Source organism: Aotus nancymaae, unplaced genomic scaffold, assembly GCF_030222135.1.
Source record: "Aotus nancymaae isolate 86718 unplaced genomic scaffold, 86718_ANA_hifiasm-v0.15.2.pri h1tg000067l, whole genome shotgun sequence".
NCBI classification, from domain to species: Eukaryota; Metazoa; Chordata; class Mammalia; order Primates; family Aotidae; genus Aotus; species Aotus nancymaae.
In genome coordinates this window covers 33,206,753-33,224,516 of record NW_026988482.1, presented here as the reverse complement: position 1 = coordinate 33,224,516, position 17,764 = coordinate 33,206,753, and the positions used below count along the sequence as shown (strand labels likewise).

Genomic DNA, 17,764 nt, shown 5'->3' with positions numbered 1-17,764 from the left:
CAGAAAGCTGTGAATGCCCTCAAACTCATTTTGAAAACTTTGACCCACACCCAGAAGCTGCTGCCTATGTAATAGAGAGATCTGACTGGTGTTGAATGCCCTTCTGAAATAGTTCCTTCAGTTCAACAGATCTATTTCCTGCCATTGTCATAAATAATCCATAAAAGAAGGATTGACTTTGGTGATTGAAGCCTTATAATCCAAAACGGCCAATTTTTAAAGCTTATGAATCCCACAAAAATGAGTAATCCACTAGGTTCACTGTAGGGGTTCAGTCAGTGTGGTGGGAAAAATTGTAAAATAGACACAAACCTTCTTGGAAGGCCAGACGGTTTTTGCAAAACCCTCAGGAAAGAAGAGGCCGAAGGCAGCAGTTCTTACCCAAGGACAATTAGGCAGGAGTAGGTACAAAGGAATGTGGGGGAGTTTATCCAAAGAGCTTGTTTACTCATGTGGTCCTAAGACCAATCTTTGAACATCCAGGGGTGCATGACTGCTCTCTACTTGGGGGGTCAACAATGTTATTACCCACAAATAGTGTTTGCTTTAGACCTCAGAACCTGGCCTTTAATCATTACCCACAAGTGTGTTGACTCAAAGCCTCTGTCATTAAATCTATACTGAATTAATGCCTGGAGTGCCAACTGGTCAGGGCTGCTGCTGCTAACTCTTTATTGGACCCTTAGCCAGACTGATAGGCAAAATATCTGTGTCAGCATATGTTATTCATCCATTCTGCAAGCCTGGGTCTGTGGTCAGACCCCAGCAGTTCACCAAGATTCTCTTATTATGGAATAGGAGAGCTACTGAATATCATTTCTTTTCCCCGATGCAACTTAATAATTAACATGGGATTTTTTTTTAAGAGTCAGAGCAGGTAAAGAAAACACAGACAAATCCCATTCATCTAAAATCTGCACATCTTTCATGGAAAAGACAAAAACACCAAATGTGAAAAAGAGAGAGAAGTTTCAGAAAAAATGAAATTCAACATTTACTGGAGAATAATTTTTCACTGTACTCTAATAATTCATTAACCCCACAATAAACCTAAAGTTAATGATTATTATCATTATGCAGCAACAGTTCACATTTTCCAAAGCCAAAAAAAAAAATCAATAAGCACAATGATGTCTCCTTAGAAGCTCTTTAATGCTTATTTTTGGTGAAATAAAATTCATTACCCAGGAAAAAAAAATGCCCAGTGCTGAAGACTGTGCTTTAGTCCAGGGCCTGGGCAGTGTCACATACCTATTTTAATAGGAGAAAAGTCTCAAAATTGAATTACTGCCTGAAAATTTTGTGCAAAAGAGGGTATTGTCAAAGGGCCTTGTCAAATCATATTCTGTATGTTTTATAAGGCATCTCATAATATATGTTTAAATCTCACAGATTTTATGCTGGGACAGATTTTATGCTGTCACTCCAGTCTCCGTCATAATTCTCTCAGCTTACAAAGTGATCTTAGAAAGAGAAAGAGAAGGAAAGAGAGAGTATGTGTGCATTTTTTGGAAGGTAGGATTGAAAGGAAGGTCATTTTTATATATTAGTTAATTGCTTTAATTAGGGTTTCTCAACCTTGACACTATTGACATTTTTGTTACCGGAAAGAGGTCCTGATCCAGACCCCAAGAGAGAGTTCTTGGATTTCATGCAAGAAAGAAATGGGGGCAAGTCCACAGAGTAGCGTGAAAGAAAGTTTATTAAGAAAGCAAAAGAATAAAAGAATGACTACTCCATAGACAGAGCAGCCCTGAGAGCTGCTGGTTGGCTATTTTTATGGTTATTTCTTGATTACATACTAAACAAGGGGTGGAGTATTCATGAGTTTCCCAGGAAAGGGGCAGGGATTTCCCAGAATGGAGGGTTCCTCTTCCTTTTAGACCATATAGGGTAACTTCTGGTCATTGCCATGGCATTTGTAAACTGTCATGATGCTGGTAAGAGTGTCTTTTGCCATGCCAATGCATTATAATTTGCGTATATTGAGCCATGAGGATGACCAGAGGTCACTTTTGCTGCCATCTTGGTTTTGGTGAGTTTTGGCAGTCTTCTTTATTGCATCCTGTTTTATCAGTGGAGTCTTTGTGACCTGTGTCTTGTGATCTCCTATCATCCTGTAACTAAGAACGCATAACCTCCTAAGGATACAATCCAGCAGATCTCAGCCTCATTTTACTAAGTGCCTATTCAAGATGGAGTCACTCTGTTCAAGTGCCTCTGACATTTTGAGCTAGATCATTCTTCATTAGGGTGTGGCAGTGGGCTTGTCCTGTACCAGGATGTATAGTAGCATCCCTGACCTCTGCTCACTAGATGCTGGTAACACCCATCCACTTCCCAGGTGTGATCAAAATGTCTCCAGACATTCCAAATGTACCCAAAGGGGGCAAAATCACCTTTATTAAAAACCACTGATTGGGCCAGACATGGTGGCTCATGCCTGTAATCCTAGCACTTTGGAAGGCCAAGGCAGGTGGATCACCTGAGGCCAGGAGTTTGAGACCAGCCTGATCAACATGGCAAAACCCTGTCTCTACTAAAAATACAAAAATTAGCTGGGCATGGTGGTGGACACCTGTAATCCCAGCTACCACGGAGGCTGAGGCAGGAGAATCGCTTGAACCCAGGGGGCGGAAGTTGCAGTGAGCTGAGATTGCACCACTCCAGCCTGGGCGAACGAAAGAGTGAAATATCATCAAAAAAAAAAAAAAAAAACCACTGACTGGGGCCTCAGAGGTTATCACTGGGATCAGGACATGAGTAGAAAGGAAAGGACACAATGTCTCTCGTTCACCGTGCAGCTGGCTGTATGCTTAATGTCTGCCCAGGAAGGAATCCACTCTAAGCAGAAAATAAGATCTGCAGCTGCAGAGGAAAAAAACAAAAATCAATTTCTAGAATCTTTCCACCTGCAATGTCATTAAAATTAACTGTAGATATATTCCCAGACTTTCCTCACCCACTGCCCACAAAAGAGAATCAGGCTTAGGCCATATATTAGTCAGGGCTCTCCAGAGAAGCAGAAGCAGCAGGATGTGTGTATAGAGGGAGAGATTTAAACTCAAAAACTGGCTCACGTTGTTGTGGAGGCCTGGTAAGCCTAAAATCTCCAGGGTAGGCCGCAGACTGGAGGCCCAGGGAAGAGCTGCAGTGAGCCCAAAGGCATCCTGCTGGCAGAATCCTTTTTGATCAGGGGAAATCAGTCTTTGTTCCATAAAGCCTTCAAATGACTAAATGAAGCCCAACCACATTAGGGAGGGTAATCTGCTTTACCTAAGGTCCACCAATTTAAATGTAAATCTAATCCAAAAGGACACCATCACAGAAACATCCAGAATAATGTTTGAACAATTATCTGGGCAGCCAGGTTGACACATAAAATTAAAGATCACAACCCATTTCCTGACTCCACTCTCCCAGGAGGGCGTGGCCCAGTCAGATGCGTTCTCTGGCTTTTTCGATAGGAGAATGAAGAGGAAAAGGGAGGCAAGATAACAGGAGGCAGTCAGGGAGGAGGCTGAAGGAGGATTTGGTTTTGTGTATGTGGAGAGAGGTAGGTGTAGGGAACCGGGTCATGAGATGTGAGAGATGGGAAAGTTTTTCTTCAAAGTTTATATCTTAGACTACCTTATAAGGAGTTACAATCTCTTGCTCTATGGCTATTATCCACTATTAGCATAAACATATACCCATGTATATATATTCTCTAAATCAGCTGCTTCTTAAATCAGCTATCTTGACTCACTCTGGCACGTCTGAACAGGACTGGGCAAGCTCCAAACCCTGGTGCATGCCATTCCTTCTTTGGAAACCCTCCTGACCTTCTCCCGACCAGCTTCCTCTTTTTCCTTGTCTTCTTCCTCATCTTCTTTCCCCTCATCTATTCAGGAAATTTCCAATTTTTTTAGCCAATCAGGTCAAGCATAGAATGTGAGATCCCATTCCAGCCAATGGAAACGACACAGTAGTAGGGCGATTGCATCAGGTTGTGAAAGTTATAAATGTCCCTGTCTCCTTGTTCAGGTGTGATCTCATGGCAAGACTGCCAGCAAGTTGCACCCTTTCTGCAGGAAGTAAACTAACCTTGCTGAGTGATCCGTTGTCGCAGTGTGGATTTTTCCCAACGTTACAAACCCATTTCCAACATGAAAGAATGAACGGCACAGGCTTATAAAACAGGATTTCAAAATATCAGTGAAAACTGTCATCATCAGAGTCCTCAAAATAATACAAATAAAGGAGCTGAGTTATTTGTAGAAGCACTTTGGATGGTGTTGGCTGTGTTCTTTTTCATTGCAACACCTTTTTGAGACAGATCCATGTGAGTGTCTAGGCATTACCATATGACAGAGCCTCCATTGTGGCCAACAGGTTCCTCAGGTGAGGTGTGGCTACTGCAGCTGTGAGCCAATTTCAATGTATTTATTTAGCCACTAACAATAGTAGAGAGGCCCATCATTCCCTCTAATGGTCACTTCCTCCTTACCAGAGCACATCCAAGGAAACTCCCCAAACACCGTTTCAAAGGAAGTTTTTTTTTTTTTGTTCAGTCCACGATGAATGGGCAAGGTGGCCTGAAGGGAACATGACCCACACTCCAGTCTCTGCTAATTGCTGCAGGAATGGACAGTAGTGGGCCACATCAGTTCAAGATAGGCCAGTGAAATTCTCTCTCCTCAGAGTCTGCAATCAGCTTTGTTGAGATAATGAACGGACAGCCAGGGCTAGTGTGGCTTGAGCAGGCTGCAGTAGAGAACAGTAGTTGGCAGAGAGAGGAGAATGAAACATATGGACAGAGAGAAGTTGAGAAGATGAATCTCCTCAGGGTCCAGATGTCTGACAGCTGAGATACACTGATGGGAAACTGTGAGGAGGACATCCTCATATCTCTCCTAGTTCCTGCACTCTCTGAGATTGTGACATATCCCAATATTCTACCAATGAGTTTCCTTTTCCCTGGAGACTCACTGGAGTGAGTTTTTCTATCTGAAAATATGATGCTTGGTGAACAAAGACCACCATCTACCATCACTGTCTAGAAGGATTCCACCAGTTTCTGTCTCACTGGCATAGGAGCTCAGTCAAAGAGCCCTGCACAGCGACTCCATTGACTTCTACACAATATCATTCCCCACTTCTTCCTTACTGGATTGACATGCACTCACCTGCATACCCTTTCAACTTCACCAGAATCAGACCCAATCCATAGCCCAAGCAGGTAAATTGGATTATGCTTCTTGACGGTGATCAGTTGATGCATGACCACATGAAACTATTCTGGGCAGTAAGACATCAGGAGAAGCTGCTAAGGTGGGAGGCAAGAGGAGACACTTCTGTAAAAAATTCTACTTGCAACCAGGTGTGGTGGCTCATACCTGTAATCCCAGCACTTTGGGAGGCCGAGGAGGGTGAATCATGAGGTCAGCAGTTCGAGACCATCCTGGGCAATATGGTGAAACTCTGTCTCTACTAAAAATACAAAAATTAGCTGGGCATGGTGGCACACACCTGTAGTCCCAGCTACTCAGGAGGCTGAGGCAGAAGAATTGCTTGAACCCAGGAGGCAGAGGTTGCAGTGAGCCGAGATCATGCCACTGCACTCCAGCCTAGGTAACAGAGCGAGATTCTGTCTAAAAACAAAAACAAAAAATTCTACTTGCTGATAACAAGAAACTCAAGGGAAAAATAGTTCTCTTTTCTACTAAAACACATTTTTCTACCAAAACACACATTCCTGTGTGTGGATGTTGATGCTGCTGTGTTATCTCATGAACCAGCCAAGAACCAGGTAATGCAATGAGTGCAGAAAAGAGAGAAGAACCTAAGACTTTAAAGATGTCCTTGAGCCTTTGAAAACCACCCTCCTGGGACTTCTTGCTACTATATTCCTTATTTTTTCAGTTAAATGAGCCTATTTTTCTCTTTTTAACTAATTTTCTATTTAGTCCAACACAATGCAAAAAAATATATAGTTCTTTAACCCAAAAAGGTGGATAATCTAAGAGAAATCTTATGATAGTGATGGTGATGGTGGTGGAGGTTGTGATGAGGGCAATGGTGGGGATGATCACGATAACAATGAGACACTGGTGGTAATGATGGCAGTCATGATGTTGGTGATGCTCATGATGATTGTGTCAAAAGTGATGGTGGTGGTGATGTGTTTCTGATGATGTTGATGATGATGAAGCTGGTGATGATGGTGGTGGTGGTGGTGGTGATTTTGATGATGACAATAATGACAAAGTTGACGATAATGATGGAAATGGTGATAGTGATGCCAGCAGCTACCATTCATTGGGTGCTTGCATTATACCAAATCTACTTCTGATCAGATCTCTCTATTTCTTGGGTTAATATATAGAGGAAATGAGGGCATAGATGCAAAAGCTTCTTAAAAAGATTAAGTCAATCATGACATTAAAAATTTGTTAAGTACTTACTAAAGCCCTACACTTAGCTAAGTGCTTTAGGCAGATATTTTCTCATAGTAACTCTATAAGAGTTGGATGTCATTTTTTATGTTTGACCTCTGACAGCTTTCATGCTTCCACCATTCCCGTTTCCTTTACCCCATATCTGGGCAAGCTGATAAGAAAGCTCAAATACTCCCTCCCTTGGCACCAATGGGGAAATTCAGCCTGTGCAAACCCGTGTGAGTGTGGAAACTCAAACCACAACCCCATCTTCTAACCACAATAAAAACCAAAGGCATGGCCACTTTGAGCCATTTTCAAACCAACTTGGGTGCCTCCCATCCCCTCCCAGAAAATCTCATGAACTGAATAAAAAATATTTTCCTCCCCTTTTGGTGCACTTGTGACATCATCATTTCAACATTTGAACCAATTCGGGGTTAGGAGAGGTTGATCCTGCCCTCTGCACAGGGCAACCACTAAGTAAGCTACATGAAATAAGGAATCTTATTGTTCCTATTTTATTGATAAAGAAACAGAGGATCAGAGAGGAAAATTAACTTGCCTCACATCACACAGTTAGCTAATAGCAAAGCTAAGATACTGTTTAACTCCAGGACCTGAGCATGAATCAACCAGTCTATATTTTCTCCATTTCTCAGGGTGATTTACAAAATGAAGCAGGATACTTATGGTGGAAGATCTTTGAAAAACTGAAAGCATTTGCTATGGTCTGAATGTGTTTTTCTGGAATTCTAACCACCAAGGTGATTGCATTGGCCAGGGGGGTGGCAGCAGGGGCGGGGTGGGGGGTACTTTTGGAAGTAATTAGGTAATTAGGGCAGAGCCCTCATGAATGGGATTAGCGCCCTTACAAAACAGGCCCAAGAAAGACCTCTGATTTCTTCCACCGTATGAGGACACAGCAAGAAGGTGCCATCTAAGAACCAGAATATGGTCTCATCAGACACTGAATCTGCCAGCCTCTTGTCCTTGGACTTCCCAGCCTCCAGAACTGTGAGGAATAATTTTCTATTGCTTATAAGCTCCCCAGTTACGGTATTTTGTTATAGAAGCCCAAACAGACTAAGACAGGATCTGTTCACTTTCTCACTCTTTCAACCATTGGCAATCATTTTTCTATCGAAAAAAAAAGTATGTATGGGGTAGATAAGGGGACTATTTCTTCCTTTAGTTTCTTTTTTTCAGCAAGTTAAATTTTTTACAGAAAACTACCAAGCTTACCAAGCTGAGTCTAGGTCTTGGGGATAGAAATTTAGACAATGAGAGGCCCTTTGAGTCATCTAAAACCCAACACTTTTCTGAACAATGTTAGAGGATCCTGGGGCAAAGTAGAGGTCAACCAGGTTAACCCTCTGAAAAAACACTTGGAATAAACCCAGCCAAAGTGGGCAGGTAGGTTGAGAATAAAGGACTGAAGAAAGGATTATAAAAACATAACCACAAACCTGGCAAGCATGAGGCTGCTTCCTAGAGCAAGACACAAAACCTGAACCAGAGAAGAAATTCACTTTAGTAAGACATTATTACCTAAAATTGCTGATGAAAATCACAATAATGCTCACCATAGCTTGGGTTTGGAGACTGCCTCTCTGCTCTAATTAACAAAATGAAGGATTAATTTATAAATCAAACACTCATATTAAAAATTCAGAGGGCGGCAATCAATATTTTTCTGCTCATGCTAAGTTCATCTAATTTTCTGTAATAAATAGCATTCAAAGATGATTATTGGTAAATTAACAGAATATCCAGTTGAAGCGCTTCCTGTGAGTGTTTGCCAATTTGGGGGGCTTGTTTATGCAAAATACAAGCCTCGTGTGGATCCTGAGGAGTATGAAGTAATTGACTCTTTCTTGGGTAATGAAAGGTTCAGTTTGAATGGCTTGGTAACAAATCAGCAAGAGCCACTTAGTAAACGTGTAAAAGCATTCGCTCTTTTTCTTTCTTTTTCTTTGTGTCTTTGTTCTTGTTTTTCTTGTTGTTGTTGCTAACAAAATGAGTCAGGTCTTGCTACTTCCCTCCCCACCTATGAAACCAAAAGCCTTGGCCAAGACAATTGGACATTATTTCCCAAAACTTTGAATATTATAGGTAGGAAGCAAGGACAGACAAGATCAATTGAAGGTGCCTTATCACAATGGCCCCAGTGGCACACTGGTGCCTAGTGCTAGAAAAGCACCTCTCTCCTAAGCTCGGTTTCCAAGTCACCTATCAATGCTGAGAACTCTCGTGTCCTTCCAGTAAATTCCCTTACGCTTAACATAGCCAGCATCCATTTCCTGCAGGCAACCAAGAGTTTTGACTGAGAAATAAATAACCTGAAGGAAAAGATAAATTGGGTATTAATTAAGTTTTCCTGTTCAACTTAGTCTCTGTGTAAGGTAAGAGGAACTTGCTTTTAGAAATATGGAGGAAGGCATCAGGAAGCTATTTAGCTTTGATAAATGTGGGGAGTGTGGTTTGGAGGGCACCCGTCTCTGGATGAAATGGGAACAGAAAGAATTATGATCAGAGAAAGCGGCGGGAGAGGACAGTCAATCGGTTTACTAGGGCACATGAAATGAAGTCATTATCCAACCAACAAACAAAGGGTAGAAGTGCTGTTCAGGCCAGCGCAATTACTTGAGGCCCCTACTTAAAAGAATTATTAGGACGAATGACAAATATTCAGATCCGATTATGAAGCAAGGCAGTACTTCTTCCTTGTCTTGCCTGCCTGGTTCCTGACTGTGCACCTGCAGTATGTTTCTCTAACAGGGCTCCCAGTGCAAAGATCCTAAGCAAACTGGCGGTACAACACAGGTGCTCAACAAATATTTGTTGAAAAAATGAACAAACTGAGACCTAGCATTATGCTCCTTCTTGTGGAAAAAACAAAAAGATTAATAGGGTCTCTAAAAAATGGTTGTGCTTTTAGCCATTTAAGAATGTATATCATCCCACTTAAGGATATTCATTCAATAATTTCTTTCTTTTATAGGTTACTTGTAGTAGCAGACTTTCAAGATGGCTCCCATGAGTCTTTCATTCTGGAATTTATGCTGTTATATAACCTCCATCCCACATTCAGTAGAGATGAACAGGGCTGATCTATTTAACCAATAGGATATTGCAGAAATGATAAAGTGTGACTTCTACGACTGCACCACAGAAGACATTGCAGCTTCCAGTTTGCTCTTTCTGTCTTGGATCACTTGCTCTGGAAGAGGCCAGCTGCCATGTTGTGAGAACACTCAAGCAGCTTTACCTGAGGTCCACATGGTGAGGAACCGAGGGTTTTTTGGCCAACAGCCAGCATGAATGCACGATCCATGTGGGTGAACCATCTTGGAATCAGATCCTCTAGCCCCAAACAAATCTCCAGAAGACTGCAGTCTCATGAGAGACCAGAACTCAAAAACCGCTCAGCTAAATCACTCCCAAGTTCCTGACTAACAGAAACTGTGTGAGAAAACAAAATGCATCACTCTTTTAAACCACTACGTTCAGAGGTCATTTGCTATGCAAAAGTAGGTAACTAATGCACAAGAAATGTTATAACCATTAAAAGCCCACAGAAAGATAAGATTTGGGATAGCTTCTTCAGTCTACTCAGATTGTCTCCTCCACCCCTGGGTTTCACTCCTCATGAGCAAATGTCTTAGAAACTTGGGGTTCACTGCATGGCCAGCCAACCCTGTAGCCATCAGAGAATGTTCCTCTTGGACCTTCTTCCTCAAGAACCTCCACCTGTGTCCCCAAAGGCCCATCATCTCCTGCTCACCTCCCAGGGTGGATTGTCAATTATTCTCCCTCCATCCAGGCCCACTGTCAGATGGGGAATGGGGCCTCCAACCCTAAAGACGCAGTAGAAAAGGAAGAAGAACTCTCTCCAAAGTCACTGCTCAAAGTGGAGAATCATAAAAATAAAAATCAGGCCTTTCACACCATGAATATTGACCCTCTTTTTCTCCAGCATGTCTCCTGTAAGTTATTACACTAAATACATTACAAAAGGCTAGGCAGAGCCAGAGCCTGAAGCCCACCACCCAACTCCAAAGTGAAACTGATGCACAGCTCCTTGCTTTTCTCTTCTCTGATGAATGTGTTTAGCTCAGTGTTTCCCAAGCACCTGGATCTCTAGTCTCTTAAGATATCCAGAGACGAAAACAACAGATTCCATGTTGAAAAAACTAAGGAGTTGCTGTATTCTTTAGCCTCCTCTTAGAGATCCACAATATGAGTCTTTCAGTAAGGAAACCTGTTTAACCCAGGATTTCCTGAATGTGCTTGGACGCAGAATATTTATTCTTCCCTAACAAATCCTGCTGAATTAGTGTTTAAGAGACACCCTTTGAGAAATACTATTTTTGCCAAAATGTTGGTTTCTCCTTATTTTTAGCTCTGGTTTCATGACGGCAAACTGCAGCATGACATAAGGAGCATCACGCAAAGGAAACAGAGCTCAAGCTGAGGAGTGAGAAGACAGGGCGGGCAGGGGGCATGTTTTGTTTTGTTTTGGAGTTTTATTTGCTTTTGGGGTGTTCTTTGAGATGGACTGTCACTTTGTCGCTAGGCTAGAGCTCATTGGCATAATCTCAGCTCACTGCAACCTCTGCCTCCCCAGTTCAAGGGATTCTCCTGCCTCAGCCTCCCAAGTAGATGTGACTACAGGCATGTGCCACCATGCCCAGCTAATTTTTGTATTTTTAGTAGAGACGGGGGTTTCACCATGTTGGCCAGGATGGCCTCGGTCTCTTGACCTCGTGATCTGCATGCCTGGGCCTCCCAAAGTACTGGGATTACAGACGTGAGCCACTGTGCCTGGCCTATTTGTTTGTTTGTTTTTACTGTTTATTTTGAAAAAATTTTTAATACTCACAAGAAATTGTAAAAACAGTATAGAGAGTTCCCATATACCCTTCATACAGCTTCATCTAAAAATGACATTTAATGTAACCACAGTATGTTATCAAAAAATTCACAATGGTGGACCAGGCATGGTAGCTCAGGCCTGTAATCCCAGCACTTTGGGAGGCCAAGGTGGGAGGATCACTTGTGTCCAGGAGTTTGAGACCAGCTTGAGCAACATAGTGAGACCCTGTCTCTACAAAAAAATTAAAAATCAGCCAGATGTGGTGGTGTTTGCCTGTAGTCCCAGCCACTCAGGAGGCTGAGGTGCAAGGATCACTTGAACCTGGAAGGTCGAGGCTACAGTGAGCCGTGTTCACACCACTATACTTCAGCCTGGGCAACAGAGTGAGACCCCATCTCAAAAAAACAAAAAATCACAATGGTATACTACTTACTGAACTCTTACTTGGGTTCCATCACTTTTGACATGGCTTTTTGTGTATAGAATTATGAAATGTTATCACGTGTGCAGATTTGTGCAATCACCACCACAATCAGGATACAGAAGGGCTCCGTCACCACAAAGAAAGTACCTCCTCCTCTCCCTTTACAGTCCCAGCTTCCTCAACTCCTAACCCGCAAAGCACTCCATTCCTATATTACTATCATTTGTAGAGTGTTACATAACTATAAGTATGCATAGCCTTTGAGAATGGCTTTTGTTTCACTCAGTGTAATATTCTTGAGGTCCATTCAAGTTGTTGCATGCAGCCCCCGTTTTTTCTTTTTATTGCTGAGGTTTTGTGGCAAGACTGTGGCGAGCAAGTCCGTCAACACCATTGTTCCAATGCATGTATTCACTCTGTGTCTCTGTGTCTCATTCTGGTAATTCTCTCAATATTTAAAATTCTTTCCTTACTCTTATATCTGTTATGGTGATCTGTGATCCGTCATCTTTGATGTTACTATTGCAATTGTTTGGGACACCACAAACCGAGCAGATATCAGACAGCAGACCTCATAAATATGTGTGTTCTGACTGTGTCACCAACCAGTTATTCACCCATCTCTCTCCGTCTCCTCAGGCCTCCCTATTCCCTGAGACACAGCAGTATTGAAATGAGGCCAATTCAGAACCCTACAATGGACTCTCAGTGTTAAAGTGAAAAAAAGAGTTGCGCTTTTCTCACCTTTGACCAAAAGCCAGGAATGATTACACTTAGTGAGAAAGGCATATCAAAAGCCCAGTCAGGCCAAAAGCTAGGCCCCTCGGGCCAAACAGCAGGCAAGTGGTAGATGCAAAGTAAAAGTTCTTGAAGGAAATTGAAAGTGCTACTCTAGTGAACGGGAATGATAAGATACCAAAACAGCTTTATTGCTGATAAGGAGAAAGTTTGAGGGGTCCGGATAGAAGATCAAAGGATGCAAAACATTCCCTAAGCCAAAACCTAATCCAGAGCAAGGCCCTAACTCTTCAATTCTATGAAGGCTGAGACAGATGAGGAAACTGCAGGAGAAAAGTTGGATATAGCAAAGTTTGATTCATGAGGTTTAAGGAGAGAAGCTGTCTCCATAACGTAAAAATACAAGGTGAAGGAACAAGTGCTGACGAAGAAGATGCACTGAGTTGTCTAGAAGATCTAGTTGAGATTATTGAAGAAGATGTTACAGGACAAAGAAACATGTCATACAAAAGGGGTCCTGATCCAGACCCCAAATCAGGGTGAGTCCGCAGTGCAAAGTGAAAGCAAGTTTATTAAAGAAATTAAAGGAATAAAAAAGTGGCTACTCCATAGACAGAGCAGCCCACGGGCTGCTGGTTGCCCATTTTTATGGTTATTTCTTAATGATCTGCTAAACAAGGGGTGGATTATTCATGCCTCCCCCTTCTGGACCATATAGGGTAACTTCCTGACGTTGCCCTGGCATTTGTAAACTGTCATGGCGCTGGTGGGGGTGTAGCAGTGAGGACAATCAGAGGTCACTCTCGTGGCCATTTTGGTTTGGGTGGGTTTTGGCTGGCTTCTTTACTGCAATGATGTTTTATTAGCAAGGTCTTTATGACCTGTATTTTGTGCTGACCTCCCATTTCTTCCTGTGACTTAGAATGCCTTAACCGTCTGGGAATGCAGCCCAGTAGATCTCAGCTTCATTTTACCCAGCTCCTGTTTAAGATGGAGTTTCTCTGGTTCACATGCCTCTGACGAAGGTGAGTACACCAAACAACAGATTTTCAATGTAGATGAAACAGCCTTCTATAGGAAGAAGACACCGTCTAGGATCTTCCTAGCTAGAGAGGAGAAATCAGTGGTGGTCAGACCCTCAAATATACAATAAAATGAGTTTGCATCAGAGACCTTGGACCCAGGGTGGGATCCCTGCAATGGTGAAGGGCAGAGGGAGGGAGAGAGGTGACAGGAGTAGCTTAGTGCATTGGCATTTTCTCAGCAGCCCACAGAAAAGCCTGGAAGTTTCCCTACTGTTTTTAGCCAGAACACCAGGCCTTTGAAGCCTCCCATTCCTCAGGAAGTATTCAGCCTTTTAAAAAACGGCCACAATGAAACCCACCTCTTGTCCAAACATCTCTAATTCCCTCCTACCTAGTTCTGCTTCAGCTCCATAAACAAAGGTGCACATTGGCACCCAGGGCAGAAAGATAAGTACTTGTGAAAATCTGAATAACCCAACTCCTGATAAAGGTGGACCATGTGAAGAAAGTACACCCAGCAATAAAACGCAGGCTTGGCATAAGGAAACTAGGACAGAAATGTATTTGGCAATCATTATTCCCTATAACCTGAAAACCGTCCGGCTCTATGAAAAGCAACCTCGCAAACATTTGTTTCTGTGTGAAAGGAAAATCTTGGGGCCTTAAAATTACTAAGCTAAAGGGAAAAGTCAAGCTGGGAGCTGCTCAGGGCAAACTTGCCTGCCATTCTATTTAAAGTCACCCTTCTGCTCACTGAGATGGACACTTATTCTGATTGCCTCCTTTGAAAAGGCTTATCAGAAACTCAAATGAAGGCAACCATTTGTCTCTGACCTACCTGTGACTTGGAAGACCCTCTTTGCTTCAAGTTGTCCTTGCCTTTCTGGACAGACCAATATACTTCTTACATATATTGATTGATGTCATGTCTCTCCAAAATGTATAAAACCAAGCTGTACCCTGACCACCTTGGGCACATGTCCTCAGGACTTCCTGAGGCTGTGTCATGGCGCTTATATTGAACCTTGGCAAAATAAACTTTCTAAATTAACTGAGACCTGTCTCAAATTTTCGGGGTTCACATTGGCAAAAGTAGAACTGGAGGCAAAAGGACTCATTTCCAGCGATGGTATAAAGGATAGGATCCCCGTCATCAGCCAGGCAGGAGATGGGGGTGATGCTCTACTGCCCAGAGGCTGGAAGAGGCAAACTCTATGCATCACACTACACTGTATTTCATCCCTTTGGGGGAACATGAAAAGGTAATCCCCAGTACATTGGTGTGGGCTCACTTCTTCTATGGGGAGATACTTCAAGCTTCAGGATACACTGGTGCCCGTCCTTATGGAATAATGCCAGACAGCCTCATATGAAGACTAGAACCCAGGAATGGAAGTGTACAACTTTGGGCAAGTCCTTCTTTTCTATACCTTATCTGTAAAACAGGAATACTGATCCTAATAAGTTGCTGTATATTGATCATCAACCATGCACCAGGCATAGGCTAAACATAGATTATTTAGTCCCCAGCCCTAAATGCTGATGAGAAAGTTAAATAATGCCCTGAATCCCGTGACTGGCCAGGAGTCATGCTGAGATTTGGTCCCAGGTCTCTCTCCCAAATACTTATCCTCCTAATCACCAGGCTACAGTGCTTCCTGCCTCACAGAGATGGAAATGAAGATAGTATATCAACCACAAAGTGCTAATCAGATATCATGGCTGGCTATTTTATTATTGTTTCTATTAATGGCTAAGACACTTATAAATTCCGAGGTCATCAATGCTGATGAATGGCAGTCCAAAGCAAACCAGTGTTGGATACACATGTCTATACTGTCTACATTAGAGGAAAAAAGGTAAACCAAGATACTGACGGATGAGTGACAGTTAAAGAATAATAAAAGAAGCTAATGTTAAGCAAAAAGAGATAATTGGTATATTCATTCAATTAGGTCCTGTTTACCCATCTGCTGAGATCTCACCCAATTTTCCTGATCCCTAAGAAATAAAGACTCACAAGAGGTCAGCACAGTGGCTCACTCCTGTAATCCTAGCACTTTGGGAGGTCAAGGCAGGTGGATCACTTAAACCCAGGAGTTGAAGTCCAGCCTGGGCAACATGGCAAAACCCCATGTTAACAATGGAAGATGTCCAGGTTCTTGGCACCTTGAACAAATAATTGGACAAAATGCACAAAGCAAGGAAGGAATGAAGGGATTTATTGAAAATGAAAGTACACTCCACAGTGTGGGAGCAGGGCCTGAGCATAGGGGCTTGAGAGGCCCATTACAGAGTTGCTGTGAGTTTAAATACCCTCTGCTTGGGGTACGCCCTATGTAAATGAAGAGGATGAAGTAAAGTTACAAAGTCATTTACTCGGTGTATCCGCTATGGAGTGGATATTTCCTGTTATAGCTGAAGCGTAAATCAGCCTTATGTTCCCTGCCTCTGGAACCAATTTTCCCGCTTTACCTGTCCCTACAAAAAATACCAGTCATGGTGGTGGGTGCCTGTAGTCCTAGCTACTCAGGAGTCTGAGGTGGAGGGATCACCTGAGCCCAGAAGACCGAGGCTGCGGTGAGCTGTATATGCATAAGCTTTCTGATTGGGATATTCCCTCAATCGGTATTTCCACTGAACAACATTGCTTATCAAGGTCCTGGCTTGGTTAAGCTAACAAGCCATTACCCTTCAACAGAGACTTTGAATATGGAGCCTAGTCAATGAATCTACATGGCTCTCTTCGGGGATTTAGGCCACAGTTGGCCTGTGCAACGCATTTGAAGCACTACTCTAGTGCCCAAGTTTGCTTAGAAAGGCAGGAGGGTGGCCAAGAGTGAGAACAAAGCTGGACAAAGACCAGAAATGGAGCCAGGGCGATGAGTCTACCACGCCAAGCTTTTTGTTCAGAAAAATGTGTCTTCCAAGCTGGCAGATAGGGACATTCCCAAAGGCAACTGGTCTTTGGTCCTAGAACCTACCAAGAGACCAGGCCCTTCCTAAGAGAATCAAGAAGAAGAGACACAGACTGTCTTTGCCAAGATATTCTGCCCCTCACCACCCCAACTCAAGTGCTGGAAGTATACTTCTCAGCCCACGTGTTGGAGTTGAGAATTTCAGCAGAATGGAATTCTGAAATATTACAATCTTAGAATGACAGCCTCACAGAATCGTTGCATTCCATGAGCTCCTCCAGGGCATAAATCACCTCTTACTCATATTTGTTCCCTCAGTCCTTAGCACAGAGTCTGGCATGGTTGAGGCAATGAATGCTTTATAACCCTGATAGATTCAGGGGCCTCCCTGGCCCAGTCTCTGCAGCCATGTTCAAATAAGTGTAGTCCATTCTCTAAAAGAAAACTTTAAAAGAATTCCAATTTTTACTTGAGTTTCTCAGGAAACATGAAAAAGGAGCCAGTTAACATCCCTCGAGTCCTCTCTGTTCTTCTCCTTAATTTTGTCACACCCAGCAGCAGCTTCTCTGCACTACGCTGCCCCAACCTCCACCACTGACCTCAAGGAATTTTTTCCTCTCTCCTACCTCCATCCTCACCTCCAGCCCTTTGTATCTGATTTCAACTCAGCCTTTCCAGCTATTTCTTTCTCCCTTTCTTCTCCAGCCATCTCTCTAACTCTTTGCCAGATTGCACATGACAAACGCTCTGAGAACTGGAATGGTAACCACAGAACCTACCTTGGATAGGAGAAAGGGATGGTATCAAACGTAAAGGAGGCAAATCAGAGTAGTCAAAGGCAACACCCAGCAAGGAAGGGGAGGCAGGGAACACTCATCTCCACAGCAGATTGATGAAAGGCCATCCGTGGGTGGACTGACTGACAGATGGATAAATAGGAGGTCAGAGTTTGCAGGAACCCAAAGTCCATCTCATTCTCTCCATTCTCTCCCACCTCCCCAGCAGCTCCAGCAACTCTCTCTGTATCTTCCAGAGTTTGTCTGGCTTCCACAGGAACACCTCTGGGAATCAGGAACAGAGAGTAGGAGGCACATTCCCTCTTGAGCCCTAAATTATGAACTCACGAGGCTCAGCCTAGAGCAGGAGGCCTCAGTCAACGCTAAACACACACACTGCTCCAAGGACCTACCACAGCTACCTTTCCCCTACAGAACCTGCCTGTGGAAATGGCTAGGGAAGACCAAGAAGCAAGTGAGGAAAGCAAGGCCTAGCAGAAGAGAAGGTGAGTTCAGTGCTGCCTCTGCTCAGGCCCAGAGATTTGGCCAGTGGAGTCACAGACTGAATCCCACAGCATGTTCAGG

General features: G+C 43.1%; 1 protein-coding gene across 1 annotated transcript in view; it reads left to right on the top strand.

Annotated features, from left to right (window-relative positions):
• The window catches only part of CFAP20DC (CFAP20 domain containing), a 350,823-nt gene extending 341,374 nt beyond the window's left edge, over positions 1-9,449 (top strand). Inside the window, exon 17 of the mRNA XM_012462831.3 lies at positions 9,424-9,449. Within this exon, the coding sequence (XP_012318254.1) occupies positions 9,424-9,434 (11 nt within the window). The 3' untranslated portion in view covers positions 9,435-9,449. The remainder of the gene's footprint in view (positions 1-9,423) is intronic.
• Positions 9,450-17,764: the final 8,315 nt, after the last annotated feature.